Source organism: Oryctolagus cuniculus, assembly GCF_964237555.1.
Source record: "Oryctolagus cuniculus chromosome 17 unlocalized genomic scaffold, mOryCun1.1 SUPER_17_unloc_2, whole genome shotgun sequence".
In the NCBI taxonomy this organism is placed as follows: domain Eukaryota; kingdom Metazoa; phylum Chordata; class Mammalia; order Lagomorpha; family Leporidae; genus Oryctolagus; species Oryctolagus cuniculus.
This window is the reverse complement of record NW_027208203.1, coordinates 1,504,063-1,524,793: the sequence shown is the minus strand read 5'-3', so window position 1 is coordinate 1,524,793 and position 20,731 is coordinate 1,504,063. Positions and strand designations below refer to the sequence as shown.

At 44.0% G+C, this 20,731-nt stretch overlaps 1 protein-coding gene and 2 pseudogenes across 1 annotated transcript in view; all 3 read left to right on the top strand.

The window, feature by feature from the left end:
• Positions 1 to 1,516, top strand: part of LOC138847893 (sodium- and chloride-dependent GABA transporter 1-like) — a 15,843-nt pseudogene extending 14,327 nt beyond the window's left edge.
• LOC138847895 (zinc finger protein 286A-like) overlaps positions 1 to 20,731 on the top strand; it is a 20,934-nt gene extending 203 nt beyond the window's left edge. The window contains exon 2 of the mRNA XM_070067666.1: positions 15,907 to 20,731. Coding sequence (XP_069923767.1) covers positions 15,909 to 17,153 — 1,245 coding nt within the window. The 5' untranslated portion in view covers positions 15,907 to 15,908 and the 3' untranslated portion in view covers positions 17,154 to 20,731. The remainder of the gene's footprint in view (positions 1 to 15,906) is intronic.
• Positions 7,904 to 10,846, top strand: LOC138847894 (ras GTPase-activating protein 4 pseudogene; annotated as a pseudogene).

The following is a 20,731-nucleotide window of genomic DNA, read 5'->3' as shown; positions in this document are numbered from 1 at the left end:
GCGGGTGGGGGAGGCCCTCAGGGCCCAAGTCCAGTTCACCCAGCCCCTGCTGTGCCGCCCACAAGGGCTGAGCTGTCCAAAGCGCCCGGCAGGCTCCGGGAGGTGGAGGCCAGGCTGCTGACGTGGGCCCTGGTCCTGCTGGCCAGGGTGGGTTACCCCGGGGGAGGGGTGCCTGCAGGCTGGAGGAGCCTTTTCTCCGAGGCCCTTGTGGGGGGCCGCAGGTGCTGAACCCCGGGAAGGGTCAGCCCAGGCAGTGGGGTCTTGGTGGCCGGCCTGGGAGGCTGACAGTGCCGCCCCTCCCCCTCCGCAGGGCGTGTTCCTCTTCACCCCTCTCACCATGGGCAGCTACGTGTTCCCCAAATGGGGCCAGGGAGTGGGCTCGCTCATGGCTCTGTCTTCCATGGTCCTCATCCCCAGCTACATGGCCTACACGTTCTTCACCCTGAAGGACTCCCTGAAGCAGGCAAGGCCTAAGCACGCTCGGCCCCGCGGCTGGGCGCAGCTCCACTCCAGCTGGGAGACTGACAGCTTCAGAGCCGATGGCACGACAGGGTTCGAGGCACCGTGACGGGGGCGAGCCAGGGTCAGGCTCCTGTCTCTGTGGAGCTTGGAGGAGGCGGTAGCTCAGAGGAGGCCTCTGGGGAAAGCCGGAGTTCAAACTAGATGCAGAAAGGAGGTTTCTGGGGGTGAGCGGGGGATGTGCAAAGGTCCCGGGGTAGCAAATGCCTTTGGTGAGCAGGAGGGAGGTCAGGGTGGAAGGGCTCAGGGTTTGTGATAAGAAATGGGGCAGGGGTGGGAAGTGGTCTGGCAAGGTGGTGAAAGAGGTTTTTTAGGCCAGAACAGGCACTGGGGACTTAGCCTGAGAGCAGTGGGGTTTGCAGCCCATAGGAGTGACACTAGAGTAGCAGAGTCACTTCACTGTATCTCACCTATGGACTTGGTATAACCAAATGTGGTATTCTCCTCAAGGAAAGATATAGGGACCCCACTGTAAGGGGCCCCATGTCATACACTGCACACCCGCAAGGCCCCACCATCAAACAATAACACAACTCCCCAGGACCGCCACCATCAAACAATAACACAACTCCCCAGGACCCCACCATCAAACAATAACACAACTCCCCAGGACCCCACCATCAAACAATAACACAACTCCCCAGGACCGCCACCATCAAACAATAACACAACTCCCCAGGACCGCCACCATCAAACAATAACACAACTCCCCAGGACTGCCACCATCAAACAATAACACAACTCCCCAGGACAGCCATCATCAAACAATAACACAACTCCCCAGGGCTGCCACCATCATACACTGACACTCGCCGCAGGGCCCCACATCATACACTGACACTCCCCCAGGGCCCCATATCATGCACTGACACTCGCCGCAGGGCCCCACATCATACACTGACACTCCCCCAGGGCCCCACATCATACACTGACACTCCCCCAGGGCCCCATATCATGCACTGACACTCCCCCAGGGCCCCACATCATACACTGACACTCCCCCAGGGCCCCACCATCATGCACTGACACTCCCCCAGGGCCCCACATCATACACTGACACTCCCCCAGGGCCCCACATCGTACACTGACACTCCCCCAGGGCCCCACATCATGCACTGACACTCCCCCAGGGCCCCACCATCATGCACTGACACTCCCCCAGGGCCCCACATCATACACTGACACTCCCCCAGGGCCCCACATCGTACACTGACACTCCCCCAGGGCCCCATATCATGCACTGACACTCCCCCAGGGCCCCACATCATACACTGACACTCCCCCAGGGCCCCACATCATACACTGACACTCCCCCAGGGCCCCATATCATGCACTGACACTCCCCCAGGGCCCCACATCATACACTGACACTCCCCCAGGGCCCCACCATCATACACTGACACTCCCCCCAGGGCTCAACCATCATACAATAAACCTCCTTCCCAGGGCCCCCACCATCATACACTGACACTACCACCCCAGGGCCCCACATCATACACTGACTCTCCTCTCCAGGGACCCACCATCATATGCTGACACTCCCTCCCAGGGCCCCACCCTCATGCACTGACACTCCCCCACCTAGGGCCCCACCATCATACACTGACACTCCCTCCAGGGCCCCACATCATACACTGACACTCCCCCCTCAGGGCCCCACCTCATACACTGCAGTGGAGAGAGGTCCGAGGAGGGGGCTGTGCTGCTGGGAGGTTCGTCCCCTGTTCACCGCGGGTGTTTCCCCCACAGGATTCCGCACCCCTCAGAAGCTGTGAGAAGGTGAGTGCAGGGCAGGTGTGCAGAGATGGGGAAGGTGGTGAGGGCTCTGGAGTCTGTGGCCCCATCTCGCTGCTGGCCCAGCACTGCCCTCAGCCCTCTGTCCACAGTGTCAGGGCTGGGCTGGCACCCGGACCCCAGGAGTCCTGTCCCTTCCTGGCAGGGGCTTGTGGGCCCAGGATCCTGGGAGTCGTCTCTGGGAAGCTGTGTGGCGGCAGCCTTGCGTCTTCCCCAATAGTGAGTGGGGACCAGGTGGTCGCTAGGGAGAATCCGGGCTGTGTGATGGGGTTCATGCAGGTGAGGGGCTGCCGTTGTGGGGTCCTTGGTTCCTCTTTTCTTCCCAGGGTGACCTGACTCCCCAAGTTTCCCGAAGATGTTGGAGCTGGGACTCAGTCCCGGACCTTGGCCTCTCAGCATAGCTCTTTCTGGGGTCTGACCTCACTTTATGTTGCTGACGTAAGTGTCATAGACTAGGGAAAATAAGAACAAAACAAGGTATTCGGCTCAAGGTTTTTGTCAAAGTGTTAGAGGGGCAGGAGGCCACTGTAATTTGGTACTTGGATGTCATCTTAGACCTTACACATTATCTTGACAGGTGATCATCTGTCTTTGAACTCTAAAAATAGAAATTTTAGCTAGTCACATTTATGAGTGCTTTAAAAATTATTTCTGTTCCCTGATAACCTTCCCAATCCCAAAGATACAAGTCTAGATTCCTAAATTATTTATAATTTATAATTTAATATAGGGTACTTTTTCAAGAATATTTGAATATAATTGACATATAAAATTTGTATATACTCAGATTCTGTGACCTGATATTTTGATATGTGAGGGGACTTTTAAAAGATTATGGAAAATTCACGTTCTCTTGTAATCCCATTTTTCACAAACTTCTTTGTGAGGGGACTTCAGGTTTGTGGAAAATTCACATTTTTGTCGTATTTTTAATCTTTTTGTGTCTTCTTGTACATATATATTATTTAAAGATAGGACAATCAAATTAACAAATCATTCAGATTATATGTTTATAGAAGAATACTTAAGAGCTTAACAAATCATGAGCATCTAATACTGTATTTATATTCAATATACTGCACTGTGTGTTAGGTCTCAAGGAGTCAATTTATCTCCTAACTGCAAATATGTGTCATTAAATTACCATCTTATTTCCTTCATCCTCAGCCCCTGGTAACCACTATTCTGTTCTGTGCTTAAGTTTGATGTTCTTAGATTCCTCATGTTAGTGAGATTGTGTGGTATTTATCTTTCTGTGCCTTACTTCAAGCATTCTGATGTCCACATTCATACATTTGGATCCACGTTGTGACAAAAGAGCATATTTTTTAGTATTGAATGTGATTCATGGTGTGTGTGTATCACGTTTTCTGTATTCATCTGCTGACTGTGTGGCTATTTTCATATCCTGTTCTTGTCTTCTGAATAATGCTCACATGAAGAAATATATCTCTTGTTTTTTTTTTTAAGATTTTATTTATTTATTGGAGAGGTAGAGTTACAGTGAGAGGGAGAGAGAGAGAGAGAAAGAGGGGAGAGGGAGAGGGGAGAGGGGAGAGGGGAGAGGGGAGAGGGAGAGGGAGGAAGCTCTTCCCTTCATTGGTTCACCCCCCCAAATGGCCTCTATGGCCAGAGCTGTGTGGATACAAAGCCAGGAGCCTGGTGCTTCCTCCCAGTCTCCCATGCGGGTGCAGGGGCCCAAGCACTTGGGCCATCCTCCTATGGTTTCCCAGACCATAGTAAAGAGCTGGATTGGAAGAGGAGCAGCCGGGACCAGACCGGGACCTATATGGGATGCCGACACAACAGGATTAACCCACTGCGCCATGGCGCCGACCCCCCGGTTATCTTTTAGATAGTGATTCTAGTTCCTTTGGATGTATTTCCAGTAGTGGGAAAGCTTTGTCTTTTGCTAGTTCCATTTTTAATTTTGTTTGAGACACCACCATAGTGTTTTCCATTTTACATTCCCACAAGCAATTTTATATATTTCCTTTCCTCCACATCTGGTTCAATACTTGTTATCATTTTTACTTTTATATAATAGCCATTTTTACCTCTGTGAGGTCATAACCCTTGTGGTCTTGATTAGCAATGCTGAGCAGCCTCCATGAAATAAAACAGTGGATGGGAGTATTATCTTTCCCTCTCTATCTGTCTCTCTGTGTGTCTGTTTTTTCAAACTGATTAATTAAGAAATTTGTAGAAACTACTTGGAGTAATTGGTACCAAATCAGAGTTAGATTTTAGGAGTGAGTTCCTAGTGTTACATAGAATGGTGGGGTGACTATAGTCCACAGTAATCTATATTTTACAAGCAAATAGAAGAAAGGTGTTCCAAGGCTCTGATAATGAAGTGTAATGTCAAAGTAGGGCAAATTGTTTACCCTGATTCATCAGTACACATTGTATGTATAAATTAAAATTTCACTCTGTAGTCCATATATGTGTATAATTAATGCCAAGAAATAAACTCCAAACAGCATCTTACTTGGTGTATAAGGTTAAGGGATGTTAAAACATTTAAGTTAGTTTCACGTCTAATATTATGGTCTTTGGAGTAGTTTATTAAGACTAATGTAATCTGGAAATAACGGAATTGGTATTTTGTCATGCTAAGTGGAGCAATTAGGAGGCAGAGTTTACCTTAAGTTGATGAAAAATGCATCTTTTAAATTGTTTCACATAAGAAAAATGAAGTATTTCTTTAAGTGTATTTGGAATTAAATTGAATTAGGCAATATCAAATAATAAATACGGAATTAAATGTTGTTAATTTTGGTGCAAAAATTTCTTAAATGAATGCATAGTTCTTCCATGCTAAACATTGTCCATTGAATGGTAAAGACCCCTTGTGTTTAGGGTATTATATATTTTTGAACCAGATTGAGCAAAATATGTGCCACCTTGGCATATTTGTTTGTCTTCAGTTTCTTCTGTGAAGCCCAAAGTCAGGAACCGGTCTGCCTAGCCATGATGTTTTTAGTGACTATTCCTGCTTGTCATGTTTTTGGAGTTCCATAATCATAAGCACAGTCTAAAATAAATGCATTTTTATTAATCCCCAAATTATTCTTATTATTTACCATAACTCCTCATCCACCATTAACCCCAGACTGCCATTAATCTAAACTCTGTTTCCAGAGATTGGCCATTTTTTTTCTGGATATGTTACAATGTGCGGGCTTTTGCTTCTTATTCTTCTCTTCCTTAAAAAAAATTATTTTGTAACTACTTCCCAGGAATTATATCCTATAGAAAACAAGAAATAACAAGAAATATTATACATTAATATGCACATCTATGTTAAGGACATATGTAATGTATTACAGATAACATAATTAGATAATATATGTAATATAAATAGCCTACATTGATTGAAACATTTCATACATATATTACAGGTATTAACAATGTCCTTAAAGTTCTGAGGTATGATGCCATATCATAAAGTTGGAAGATAGCCTAATAGCCAATAAATAAATTAATTAATTATCATACATATACAATATAGTATGCATCCATTTTCAAAATGAGCATACATATATATTATACTTATTATTACACCATTTCAGTATATTTAAAGCCCTTGGTTTGATGACACATCTTAAAAAATTTAGTTATAATATTTGAGATATCTGTTGATGTGCAAAGAAAAGCCCCATGCTACTCTGGCTTTCTGATCAGTTTCTAAAAATGACTAATCTTGAGATTTTTGGGTTTTGCTCCCAGTGCATTAATGCTCAAATGATAGACACTCAAATTAATTGACTATTGTTGAGGGATTGCATACAATGTTACATACTCTCTAAACATTTCTGAATGATGGATAAAACCTATTAAAACATATCAAAGGATCTTTGATCTAAGCATAGCACTGGCAAACCTTTTCATAAAGAGTCATAAAGTAAATACTTTATGGTTTATGAGCCATAATATCTCTGTTGTTGCATAAAATATGTGTAGGCTGTAAGTAAACAGGTGTGATTGTATTCCAACAAAATACAAAGATAGCAAGGAGCTGGATTTGGCCCAAAAGGACTGCTAATGCAGTGACTCTTCCTGCTCAGAACACCGTGCATGCGTGTCACTACCCATTTTAGAGACAACAATGTGTGCCACACCACGTTTCTCAAGAGGGAGCTCAAATAAAGCTTCAAAGCTTTACATATATAATAAGATTACTTTCTACATTTCCTTTTTTTAACAATTCAAAATTTAATATGATTAAGAGCTTTTATCTTTCACTAGGATAGGATTAAATGGTGTTTACCAAGCCTTTGAGATTTTTCAATCTTTGTGTGGTATTAGAAGTCTAAACAAAATGACAACTAGTACACATAATACATATTTGGGAATTGTCAAGAGGTCCTTTTATTCTCTAACTTTAGAAATGTATCCTTTAGGGCCTTTGTCTGCCTTTTAGTGCTACATATTCATTTCACAGCTTAAAAACTGTGAAGTGTTGCAAATATAATTTATAATTATTATTTAAGGATTAGAGAACACAGATAAAGGAAAATTAGATCATGTATGATTGTCACTCAGCAAAAATATCTGTGAGAATACTGCCTTTCCTCACTGTCATAAATATTGTTTCCCTTTACTCCTGAACTCATTCCAGTAACTTCCAATCCCAGGATCCCATCAAAGCTTGTTCTCTCCAAGTTAACACTTATTTCTGTAAAAGTAGAGGGCATTTCTTCAATGTCATTTTATGTATCCTGTCAGTAGTATTGTTCTGAACAGAAACTCTTCTCCAAAATTTTTCCACATGGGATATTTTCCCATTTTTGTGTCATTTATTTTTTCCTCTTTTTAATAAAATATTGTGTTTATTTCTTTGTGAGGTAGATTTACAGTGAGAGGGAGAGACAGAGAAAGTCTTCCACCCACTGGTTCATTCCCCAATTGGCCACAAAGGTCGGAGCTGTGCCGATCCAAAGCCAGGAGCCAGGAGCTTCTTCCGGGTCTCCCACATGGGTGCAGGGCCCACAAGGACTTGGGCCAACTTCCATTTCTTTCCCAGACAATAGCAGAGAGCTTAATTGGAAGAGGAGCAGCTGGAACTTGAACCATCAGTCATATGGGATGCCGGCACCTCAGGCCAGGGCGTTAACACGCTGCACCACAGCACCTGCCCCTCTAATAGTCTTTTATTGGAATCTTTTGGTTTCTCTATATAAAGGGTCATATCAACTGCAAAGTGGGGTAATTGTGCTTCTTTCGTTCCAATTCGTATCACTTTGATTTGCTTTTCTGACCTAATGTCTCTGGCTAAAACTTCCAGAAGCATATTGAAAATAATGGTGAAATGGTCGTCACTGGCTCCAGATTTAGTGGACTTCCTCCCAGCTTATCCCCTTCAATATGACACTGCCTGTGGTTTAGTCATATATTGCTTTGATTGTGTCATGGTAGGTTTCTGCTCTATTTTCTATTGCCTTTCTAGTGTATTCATCACAGCCTGCTTTTTTCTCATTTCCCTCTTTTTAAACATAGACTTGTTCTTCAGTACAATCTTTGATATTCTTTCTAATGATTTTTACTACCGTGTATGTACTAATGGTTTCCAAATTTGTATCTCTAGCCCAGGAACCCTCCTTCATTTCAGATTAGTGTATCACACTGCCTACTTGAGATCTCTCTTTGGATATCGATTGTGTATTTAAATCCTAACAAGTCCAAAATGTTACTAATGTTATTTCTCATACCTGCCCCTTATATAGTCTTCCTACTTAAAACCCTTAAAAGTAAAAATCTAGGTTTAAAAAATTACTTTTCCAAATTAGTTTTAAAAGTAAAATCTACTGTACATGTTAAAACCTGTCTGCTGGCCAGAAGTCCTGGATTTGAATTTGGGGTCTGCTGCCGGTGGGCTGTCTGAGTTCAGGTAAATCACTTGGCCTTCTTGTACCTAGTTACTACCTTCACAAGATGCCTAATATGTTGCCTACTTCACAGAACTGTGAGGATTGACAATGGTTTAACACAGGAGCAATGCTTAATACAACGCTTTGTAATTGTGTATTATGCACTGAAAAATCTACTGTCATCAATACAAAAGCTTTTTCTCATAGTGACACCTTCCAAAACAGATTTTAGTGACACAGAATCTTGAAAATAGCAATGATGATCAAACCAGGTTTATTTATTTCTGCATATGATAAAAGTAACACTTTCTTTTCTCTTTTGCCTTGTTAGAAAGTTTGGCATAAAGTTATTTATTAGTAGTAGTGTATTTTCCTTGTTTCTACATGTTGCTCTTGAAGTTGACCCCATTTGGAGAGTATTACTGTACATTAAATCACTAAGTGGAGCACTTAGGAGGTAACACTTTATCTTAAATTGATGCTAAATACATTTTTAAAATTTTTTCACATAAGAAAAATGAAGTATTTCTTTAAGTGTATATGGAATTACAATATATGGAATTCCTGGGCCTGCTGTTCCAGCTGGAGCTGAGCCGCACCAGCGAGGCCAACACCCTCTTTCGCAGCCACTCTCTGGCCTCAAACTCCATGGAGTCTTTTCTGAAGGTGGCGGGGTGCGGTATCTGCACGCCGTGCTGCGCCCCATCCTTGACAGGGTGTTTGAAGAGAAGTACGTGGAGCTGGACCCCAGCAAGGTGGAAGTTAAGGACATAAAGGTGCTCCGGGGTGCACCGTCCTGAGTCTGAGGTGCTGGAGCAGGGTGCACAGATGCTGCGTGCCCACCTGAGGGCGCTGCTGAGCGCACGCTGTCGCTCGGTTCGCGCATGCCCCGCCGTGGCCGCGCCACCTTCCCCCGCTCTCCAGGGTGTGCGCGAGCGCTTCCCCAGCACCCAGCAGGAGAACCTGCTGCTCCCTTGTTGCCCTCACCAGCTTCCTGTGTCTGCGCTTCTTCTCTGGCCATCAGTCGCCCAAGCTCTTCCCCCTGCGGGAGCGGCACGCGGACGCCCGAACCGGTCGCACCCTGCTCCTGCTGGCCCAGGCCGTTCAGAACGCGGGCAGCATGGACACGCTGGCGCCCAGGGCCAAGGAGGCGTGGATGGAGCCTCTGCAGCCCACAGTGCGCCGGGCGTGGCGCCGCTGAAGGACTTCGTCACCAAGCTCGGGACATCGAGGAGGAGGAGAAGGAGGAGAAGGAGCTGCACCTGCAGCCGGCTCTGAGCTTGCAGGCGCTGCCGCTGAAGGAGGGGCCGCTCTTCCTCCACAGGACCAAGGCCGAGGGCACCCTGGCCGCCTCCTTCAAGAAGCTCCGCGTCTCCCTCTCCAGCGAGGCCCTCAGCCTCGCCCAGACGCCCGGCTCCAGGAACAGCGCCCTCGTCAAGCTGGCCCACATCCAGGCGGCCGAAAAGGGGGAGGAGAAGAGCTTCGGCAGCTCCCGGGTCATGCGGGTCATCTGGACAGAGGACGCAGGCGGCCCCAGACCGCCCGGCTGCAGTGCAAGTGTGTGTATGAGCTGAGCCAGTGGCTGGGGGCGCTGCGGAAGTGAGCGCCAACAACCCGGCCTGCTGGACTCCTGCCAGCCCGGCATCTTCCGCGGGCACAAGCGGAGCTGTGGCCACCAGAGGGACAAGTCAGGTGGGGGCTGCGACAGGACGCGGGCGCGGGGGACCCTGCGGGAGTGCAGTGACCCTCTGCACCACGACCTGGAGGCCCAGCTCTTCTCCCGGCACCTGCAGGGGTGGGGCCTGCACCACGGGAGAAGTGTCGGGAGCTGTCTGCAATATCCAAAAAGAAATATGGAATTAAGTGTTGTTAATTTTGGTGCAAAAATTTCCTAAATGCATAGTTCTTTCATACTAAATATTGCCCATTGAACAGTAAGGACCCCTTGTGTTTATGGCCTTAAATATTTTTGAACCAAATGAGCAGAGTATGTGAAACCTTGTCATATTTGTTTGTCTTCAGTTTCTTCTGTGAAGCCCAAAGTCAGGAGCCTCTCTGCCCAGCCATGATGTTTCAAGTGACTATCCCAAGCTTTGTCAGATTTTTGGAGTTCTATGATCATAAGCACAGTCTAATGCATTTTCATTAATCACCAAATTCTTCATACTATTTACAATAACTCCTCATCCACCAGTAGCCACAGACAGGCATTAATCTAAACTCTGTCTCCAGAGATTGGCCGTTCTTTTGGATATGCTACAGTGTGTGGGGTTTTGCTTCTGATTTCCTCTCTTTCTTAAAATATTTTGTCTTTCATTATTTTTGTGGTCTTTTATTTCTTAATTGATGTGTATTGCCAAATAGTATGCATTTATAAAAGCCATACTGCCACTGTTTTTCTTACACAGTAGTATTTGGGTTGCTTTCATATTTGGCTTTCATGAATACTGCTCCAGTGAGCCTTTATGGACATGTGGATTTTGTATCTTTTAGTGGCATACCTGGGAGATAAACTACTTTGGCAATACACAGTCCCATGTAGGACATGCTGAGAAACTGCCGCATTACTGTCCATAGTGGCTGCCCTGGAAGTTTATGAAGGCTCCATGCTCTCCATGTCCCTGGCAACATTTATCTATGGCTGAATCAGTCATTTTACTGTATAGGAATTGATATATTTCCCAAGATTTGGCCGGCGCCGCGGCTAACTAGGCTAATCCTCCGCCTGGCGGCGCCGGCACACCAGGTTCTAGTCCCAGTTGGGGCGCCGGATTCTGTCCCGGTTGCCCCTCTTCCAGGCCAGCTCTCTGCTGTGGCCAGGGAGTGCAGTGGAGGATGACCCAGGTGCTTGGGCCCTGCACCCCATGGGAGACCAGGAGAAGCACCTGGCTCCTGCCATCGGATCAGCGCGGTGCGCCGGCCGCAGCGCGCCAGCCGCGGCGGCCATTGGAGGGTGAACCAACGGCAAAGGAAGACCTTTCTCTCTGTCTCTCTCTCTCCTCTCACTGTCCACTCTGCCTGTCAAAAAAAAAAAAAGATTTATTTCTTTGAAAGGCAGAGTTACAGGGAGGTAAAGGCAGAGAGAGAGGTCTTCCATCCATTGGTTCACCCCCCCAAAGTGGGTGCAACAGCTGGAGCTGCACCAATTGGAAGCCAGGAGTCAGGAGCTTCCTCCAGGTGTCCATGTGGGTTCAGGGGCCCAAAGACTTAGGCCATCTCTACTGCTTTCCCAGGCCATAGCAGAGAGCTGGATTGGAAGTTGAGCAGTCAGGACTCAAACTGGTGTCCAACTGGGATGCCGGCACTGCAGGTGGTGGCTTTACTTAATCTGCCACAGTGCCGGCTCCAGCAGTCTACATTTTAAATAAGCATGTGGGATAATTTTAGATGGCCATGGAGCCTACTTCTCCAACAAAAGGAACTGATGTATTCTAATTTCTGGATCTGAGAGTGCCACCTTCTAGAATGTGTTCAAATATAAACATCAAGTAGCAATATTCACAGACACTGTCCATGGTCTTGCGAGGCAGTGGGTTGACTTGGGCTCCCCTCAGTCTCAGTGTTTGTAGGGAACACAGTTTGTGTGGAAGCAGGATTTTTAGACTTGCAGTTCTGAGGACAAGAGCGGCGGAGGCCACATCATTACTGCTTCCTTGCCCTTAGCTCTTGAAGGAGTGCAGACGAAGGTGAAGTGGCAGCTCTGCGCCTCACAGCCGGGTCCCAGGTGAGTGTGAGCGCTAATGGTTGCGGAAATCCCACCTTACTTCTCAAAGTACAGGTGCATTCCTTTGTGACACTAGAGCCACTCTAGAGAGAGCTGAGTTCTAGATTACAAAGGGCTCAGTAGAAAATGTCTCCTACTTACCCATGGTACCTCTCTTTTCCATCCATATTCATTGTTGTCTGCAACTTTTAAGTTATCACCCTTCCCCACAAAGGGCCAGAATAGCTAATATTAAGAATTGTTGGGGCTAACAATATGACACAGTGGATTAAGCTTCCACTTCTGACATGAGCATCACGTATCCGAGTGCTAGTTTGAGTCCTGGCTGCTCCACTTCTGGTCCAGCTTCCTGCTGATGATGCTTGGGCCACTGCCACCGACATGGGAGACCTGGATAGAATTTCTGGCTCAGCATTGGCTGTTGTAGACATTTCAGGAGTTAACCAGTGAATGGAGGATCGATCTCTCTCGCTCTCACTCTCTCTCCCCTCCACTCCCTCGTCCTCTCTCTCATTCTCCCTATTGCTCTGCCTTTTAAATAAATATATATTTTTTTAAATTGCTGAATTTAGGTGGTAGTCATACCATATGGGTGATCATTGTGTTTATCTTTCAAGTTTATATGTTCTGAAAAGTTTTATTTGAAGGAGCTGGGGAGGAGAAAGGGAGCTGTCCATGTTGTGTGTGGAGTGCCACAACCCAAAGATTGCTCCACCTTTCTCTCGGCCACTGTGATCCAGGGAATACACAGTAATTACTAGCCATTGGCAGTGTGTATACAGGTGACTTTGCAGGTCCTTTATATATGTGCTGTCTTCCATTGGCTTCTCAGCCACCTTACATTAGTCTTGAAGACTTTATTAGTCGGTTGGAGCTGATGGAAAAAAACTGGCTTAAGCAAAGAGAGGTATTTATTGACTAAAATGTTATTGAAAAATTGAGGTCTGGCCAGATGTGGGGCCCAAGAAATAACATTAAAACCTGTTCTCTTCATTTCCCAAAGCTTTATTTCCCAAAGCTTTCTTTTTCTCCGTGGGTTTTGCTCTCAAGCACACTTTTCCTCGAGCACTGGCTACAAACAGGTTTAGGCTGACTTACATCTTCCCATGTTGAGGGCCAGAGAGAGGAGGCAGCTTCTTTCCTAGATACTCCCTGCCTTATCAAATTGTACATGCCAGAACTCTGTGGACAGTTTTTACATTTCCTCCTCTCCTTTATGCATGAACACATTTACTTAATTACATTTTACTGTAATTAGCGAATACTCATGCGCTGTTAACACCCACATGCCTGTTGTTTGCCTGAACAGTTATGATAAATCTCCCAATTCTGCCTTTGCCCCATGCACTCCATTCTCTACATCGTACTGAGAGTGATGTTTTCAAAATCAAGTCAAATCAAGTTATCCCTTTGCTCCAAACACTTCAGGGATTCTCACACCCTTTGGCTTAATGACCAGAATCCTTGAGGCTGACAAAATCTTGTAAAACTCTGCTTTTACTCACTTCGACATTTTTATCTCACCTGTTTTCCCTCCTTCTCCAGGCTTTGTCTTAGCAGCTCTTGAATGTTTTCGCATCCAAAGACCTAGTGTAACTAAAAATTATTGAAGACTGTAAAGAGCTTTTGTCCATACAGGTGATATCTACTAAAATTTACCACATTAGAAATTATAACTGAGGGGCCAGCTTTGTGGCACAGTAGGTTAAGCATCCACGTGCGGCGACTGCATCTCATATGGCCACTGGTTCTAGTCCTGGCTGCTCTACTTCTGATCCAGCTCTCTGCTATGGCCTGGGATGGCAGTGGAGGATGGCCCAACTGCTTGGGCCCCTGCACCCATGTGCGTGATCAGGATGTAACTTCTGGCTCCTGATTTCAGCCTGGCCCAGCTCCAGCCATTGCAGCCATTTGGGGAGTGAACCAGTGAATGGAAGATAACTTGCTCTCTCTGTCTCTCCCTCTCTCTGTCTGTAGTTATGCCTCTCAAGTAAATAAATAAATCAAAAAAAGGAGGAATTATTAAAAAAAATTAAGACTGAGCAAAAATGAGCTATTAATTTTAAAATAATTATAAACCCATTACCCTCTGCTGCATTACAATTTTTATAAAGACTTCATAAACAAAAATATGTTACCTAAGAGTGGTGGATTTTTGTAGTTTTCTTGATTTTTTTAAAAAGATTTATTTTATTGGAGGGCAGAGTTACAGAGAAAGAGAGAGATCTTACATCTGTTAGTTTACTTCCCAAATGTCCATAATGACCGGGGCTGGCCCTGTCCAAAGCCAGGAGCCTGGAGCTTCTTCCAGGTCTCCCATGTGAGTACAGAGGCCCAAGGACTTGGGCCATCCTCTGCTACTTTCACAGGCTCATTAGCAGGAAGCTGGATCAGAAGTGGAGCAGCCGGGACTCAAATCAATACCTATACAGGATTTCTTTTTTTTTCACATTTCTGCAAATCTCTCCAAAATATGGCTTCATCAAAGATAATTATTCTGATAGTTGCTTCTGAATGCAGTTTTTTGTGATATGTTTTTTTATGTTTGTTTTTTAAAGATTTATTTATTTGAAGGAGGAGAAGGGGAGGGAGATCTTCCATCTGTTGCTTTAACTGCACAGATGGTCACAATGGCTGTAGCTAGTCCAGGCTGAAACCAGAAGCCGGGAGTTCTATCTAGGTTTCCCACTTGGGTGTCAGGGGCCAAAGTACTTGAGCTACCCTCCACTGCTTTCCCAAGCACATTAGCTGGGAGCTGGATTGGAAGCTGAGCAACTAGGATCCTAACCAGCACTCAGATATGATAAGCTGGCATCACAGGCCGCATCCTAACCCATTGTGTCACAGTGCCAGCACCTGTGATATGCTGTTCTAGTTTAAGTGTATGAAGAAAATCCATTATTACCTAGATAGATAGTTGGAAAAGGGAGAAGTGTTTTATATTTACAATCCTTGTCAGATAAAATTAGGACTTTTGGGCCAGCGCTGCGGCTCACTAGGCTAATCCTCCGCCTTGCTGCGCCGGCACACTGGCTTCTAGTCCCAGTTGGGGCGCTGGATTCTGTCCCGGTTGCCCCTCTTCCAGGCCAGCTGTCTGCTGTGGCCAGGGAGTGCAGTGGAGGATGGCTTGAGTACTTGGGCCCTGCACCCTTGGGAGACTAGGATAAGTACCTGGATCCTGCCATCGGATCAGCATGGTGCGCCGGCCATAGCACGCCAGCTGTGGCGGCCATTGGAGGGTGAACCAATGGCAAAGGAAGACCTTTCTGTCTCTCTCTCTCACTGTCCACTCTGCCTGTCATAAAAGAAAAAAAAAAGAAAATTATGACTTTTCTGCTCTAAGACTCTCTAATTAAGCAGGAGGTAATTGATTAAAGATTAGATACAAGGACAGCCATTTGGCCTAGTGGTGAAGACACCTGCATCCTGTATCAGAGAGCCTGGATTCAGATCCTGGCTGTGCTCCTAATCCCAGCTTCCTGCTAGAGGGGTGACAGCAGGTGATGGCTCAAATGATGAGGGGCATAGTAGAAAAGCATTGTTAGGAAGATTAAACTGGCAGTGGGTTTTATATTTGGATGTGGCAAGATTGGAAAACTGAGAACTTAGAAGTCATAACTATATACTGAGATAATTGCCTGGATATTTGTTGTAGCAATGTGTGTTGTATAAAAAGTTACTTCTCCCATCTGACCTGATGTACTCATTGTCTGCTCATAAATGGATATATTGCTTCATACATAACCCGCATTTACCTATATTTCTGGATGTCTTTTCCCTCTTGGGACTCTCCTGGATGGAGTATACTCATTTTCTCTGCATATACTGAGTATTTGTTTCCCTCCATTTGCTTCTCTTTACAAATCATCTGATGAGTCAGATCCACTTACTCCATGAAGGCATGCCTTTCACCTTCATTAACTTTTACCTATTACAGAATTGCCTTTCTGTTGAGCACATAAAATGAAGGGGATTTGCATTTCCAATGTTTTTCAGACATGGAGACAAGACCCAAGAGCAAGGATTCAACTTCAGTGCAAGGTTTTTCCAAAGAAGATTCCTGCCTGGTTGCAATAATAGAGAGACTGACAAAGAATAATGGCTTGGAAACAGCTCTTGAATGTGACAATTGGTTAGAGAATATGCAAGGAAGTCAGGAGAGACACTTGAGAGAAACGTTCACCCACATGAATTCATTACCTGAAGAAACAGATCATGAACATGACATTTACTGGGAGAACTACAGTCAGAAGTCTGTTCTTGCCACTCAAGACAGAGTTCCCAGAGGATCCTTTTCCTTTCATACACTTGATAAAAGATTGAAACAGAAGTTGAGCTTAATGAAAAAGCAGAGAACTTTTAAAGAGAAAAAGCCTCATCAGTGCAATGATTGTGGTGGACTCTTCACTTACCATTCAGTACTTATTCGACACCAGAGAGTCCACACTGGAGAGAAACCTTACACCTGCAGTGAATGTGGGGAATCTTTTAGCCACAGAGCTAATTTAACAAAGCATCAGAGAACTCGTACTAGAATTCTCTTTGAGTGCAACGAATGCAAGAAAACCTTCACAGAAAGCTTGTCCCTTCCAGTTCATCAGAGAATTCACATTGGAGAAATACCTTATGAATGCAGCGAATGTGGGAAGGGTTTTAACCGAAGTACACATCTTGTGCAACATCAGTTGATTCATACTGGAGTTAAGTCCTATGAGTGTAATGAATGTGATAAAGTGTTCCTTCATTTGTCAGCACTCATTAAACATCAAAGAACTCATACTGGAGAGAAACCCTATAAATGTCAAGAATGTGGGAAAGCCTTTAGCCACTGTTCATCCCTTACTAAGCACCAGAGGGTTCATACCAGGGAAAAGCTATATGAATGTAGCGAATGTGGACAAACTTTTAGTCAAAGCACACATCTTGTTCAGCATCAGAGAACTCATACTGGAGAGAAACCCTATGAGTGTAGTGAATGTGGGAAAACCTTTAGTCAGAGCTCAAATTTTGCTGAACATCAAAGAATTCGTATTGGAAAGAAACCCTGTGAATGCAGAGAGTGCGGAAAAGCCTTCATTCATTCATCAGCTCCTATTCAACACCAGAGAACTCATACTGGAGAGAAGCCCTTTAGAGGTAATGAATGTGGGAAAAGCTTTAAGTGTAGTTCATCCCTCAGCAGACATCAAAGAATTCACACTGAAGAACAACCCTGGAACATCCCTGAATGTGAAATAATATAAGTTGGGTTTATAACTGTGTTAAGTACCTGAGTGTTTAGATGTAAACCATTGTATGCACTTGAGGACTAATTTTATATAAACATCTAATTTCACTCACATAATACATAGTTTTGAGCCACAGACAGGATGGTCCTTATGTCCATTGATTTGCTTATTAAAACTTCTGACCAGAAATCTCAAAATTTTAATCTTCAACCTCTCAAATACCCATCCAAGGAAATTCATGCAATCCCAGAGAGGGTAGCATTATAAATTATGAAATTGTTTTCCCTTCTCCTGGTCATATTGGAGCCCTATTGTAGTTTCTCACTTTGGAAAGGAAATTCTTACTTGATAGGTTAGGTTGATAGCTTATAGTAAATCCTTATCATGAAGAGTTCACCAAGTTATTATTCTTTGAATCCAAAATAGAGATCCAGATATGCAGGTGGTATCATTTCTCCAGAAAATGTAATTTCTATTATCCAAAAAAGCTAAATAAGCTAAGAGTTGAAAGTTTTTTGGATTTCCTTCCTATCTCCCAAAAGTTGCTATCTACTTTTATGAATATAAACAAAGTATTTACAGCAGGTTCTGAGCTATGGTCATATGAGTTATATTGATTATAGATTGAGGCACTGTTATCCCTGTCTATAGAAATGTACCTTCATTTTCCACTTTTTCATGGAGTTAGCCTGAAAGACAGAGTTGGTCAGAATCTTAAGTGTTGATCAAGCCCCTCTTTGTTTATCCTTGGCATTGAATAATCCTTGGTTTTATAATGTCCACAAATATCCAGGAAACATTGTTTCTCCGCGTTATTTAGCATTGTGTACATTGTGCTGTGTCACTTTGAGAAAAGACCCCATGGCTATTGAGGGTTTGGAAAGCTGGTGGATTGGATCAATGTGTTATTATATTTAAGGTTCCAGTCAAGAAGACCTGAAGCAACTGTGAGACAGCAGCTCCTGCATTCCTGTCAGGTATGGAAAATAGTCACAGGACAGTCCTGAGCAACTCACTGAGATAAGCAGCTGAAAAGCAGTTTTTCTGTCCTTAATGTTTACCCTGTTGTTGTTATTGTTGTTCTCCATGTGTTGGTTGGTCTTTATCTCAGAGTTCTAAAGATGGACAAGGCATGAAATCACAGTGATATGTTAGCATAAGTTACAAGGGTGACCAAGACCAGTGGTGGGATTGGAAACACAAAAGCAAAAGGTCAAATAACTAGTAAAACACTATGTAAATGCCATTTTTATTATATATATGTTCTGTATAAAGAAAATTATGTAAAAAGATAGAAAAATACAGATTTCTACTTTCTTCTCTCCTAACTCCTATCCTTCATGATCAATTATCAATCAGCCTCTACTCTTGTCCCTTCCACATTATCCCAGTTACTTAGTTCCCTCTCAGTGGAACTTAATTTTATGATGGAAGAAAAGTAGGGAGATAGATTAAAGAAGTAGGGATAGTGAAGAGCACTATCATTAGGGATGCATGGAATATAAATCTAGCAATGATGGAAATGAGCACAAAAGGGCTCTTGACAAAGAGATTGTAGAATGAACAAAAAACATTGAAGGAGATAGAGTTGGGAGGGAAGACTTGGGTCTGAAGGGTTTGGGTAGGATAATGGCTGACTCATCACAATATAGGAAAAGGAACTCTTTCACCTCCTTAATATTCAGTATTAATAGTTTTGAGCAGATAGCTGTAGCCCAGTCCCATAGATCAACCTGGGCCTACAGTCAATTTCTCTAAATAAAATTTTATTGAAACTCAGCCACACATTCCTTTACATGTTGTCTTTGGTTGCCTTTCCTTGCAGTGGCAAAATCGAGTAGCTGCAACAGAAATCATATCTTCTGACTACTTTAACAAAATAAAACTGGGTAGCTTATAAGCAGCCGAGATATAGTTCTCATAGTTCTGGAAGTTAAGAGGTCCCAAGATCAAGGCATTGGCAGATTTGGGGTCTGATGAAGGCCTACTTCCTGGTAGGGAGGCACCCTTGCACTGTGTCCTCACTAGGTAGAATGGGGCCCATCTTATAAGGACACAAATCTCATTTACAAGGGCCCCACCTACAAAGACCATCACATAGGTAATGACTGGGTTTCAGGGTATGGATTTTGGACATTCAGTCAATAGCAGATTGTATGTCCCTAAAATATTTACTATCTGGCTCTACAGAAAATGCTGCTCCTATGCTATAGCATCTGTCAAGAAGTAAGGTAGAGACAGATAAAACAGTCAGAGAAATTGGAGAAGTTGTAGTGATGGTGAAGTAATCCTTCACTAGGGACTAAAGCCATTGAAGTTACCACCATCTACCAGACTGGTAAGCAGAGCAATGCAGATGAACACTGAGTTGTTACTACTCCATAACAGTATCCCTGTCCCTCTAGTTTATTGTTAAGATTACAGAACCGTGTGAGTTTGTGTGAAAGGAAAATAAAAGAGATGGGAAATGCATCAAAATGTTCCTACCTTAGGATGTTATCATGTGTTGTGGAGAGAATTGAAGCTGTGAAAATGTTTTAAATATACCATATGGTTCAGTGAAAAGAAATTCATTTGGGGGCCACATTTAAACTAACAAAAATATGCATGCCCAACATGGGTGTTTGAAAGTTGAGCTTAAAATCTACCAACCCCAGTTAGCAATTGTGTGACCTTAGGAGGCAACTTATCCTGAGTCTCAGTTTCTTTATTCGTAAAATGGAAATAAATCATCCCTTTCTCATAAGGTTGTCATGAGGATTAAATAGGACAGTGCATCTTAAGGATCTGGCACAAAAGCATGAGGAGCCCCCCTTCCACTTATGTAAGCAAGTACTCCCAATTCCCCCTTCACTGTCTACATTTATTCCTAAATGAAGCAGTTAAGCATCAGAGTGTGTGTGTGTGTGTGTACATATGTCTACAATTGTATAAAAGAGTGTCTCAGAAAGTCAGTGGAATTAAAAGCACATGTATTTTGCTGCAAAAGTTTTTTCAAAACCCATGCATAATAATTTTCATAATTCAGATTTCCCAAAAGCTTTTTGAAACCTGTGTGTATGTGTGTGTGTGTGTGTGTGTGTGTGTGTGTGTGTGTGTGTGTCAAATGATGTGGCTAAGAATCAGCCCATGGAAGTTGAGAATCATTCTGTTCTCCACGCCTTTTTTTTTTTTACCTGTTGAGGACCATGACCGCCCTGCTCCCTGGCCTGTCACAGAGTTGAAGCTTTACTTCTTCCTGCTCTTGCTTCTTTTCTGGTGCTGTTCCCTGCACAGCCTCCTTGAGATCTCCTGGAGCATGCTTTTTTCCTTGTGGGTCTGACTTAAACAGGAGCTATTTGTTGGCTCCAGAAACAAGTTTGCAATATAACATGAAGGGACTCAACTCCACTGGTAATTTTACTGGGAAATACGGCTCTTTGTGTTTCAGTATTTGTCCTCGTTACACCTGATGTTCAACTTGACTGCGTGTTTGTACTCCAGCATAAATGTTGAAAGTTTTAATGTTGTGCATTTCAAATGTTTTTGGTTACCTATAAGCAATTTGTTCTTACTGTCCCATTGTCAATAAAGATGTTGTTTGTATACATACA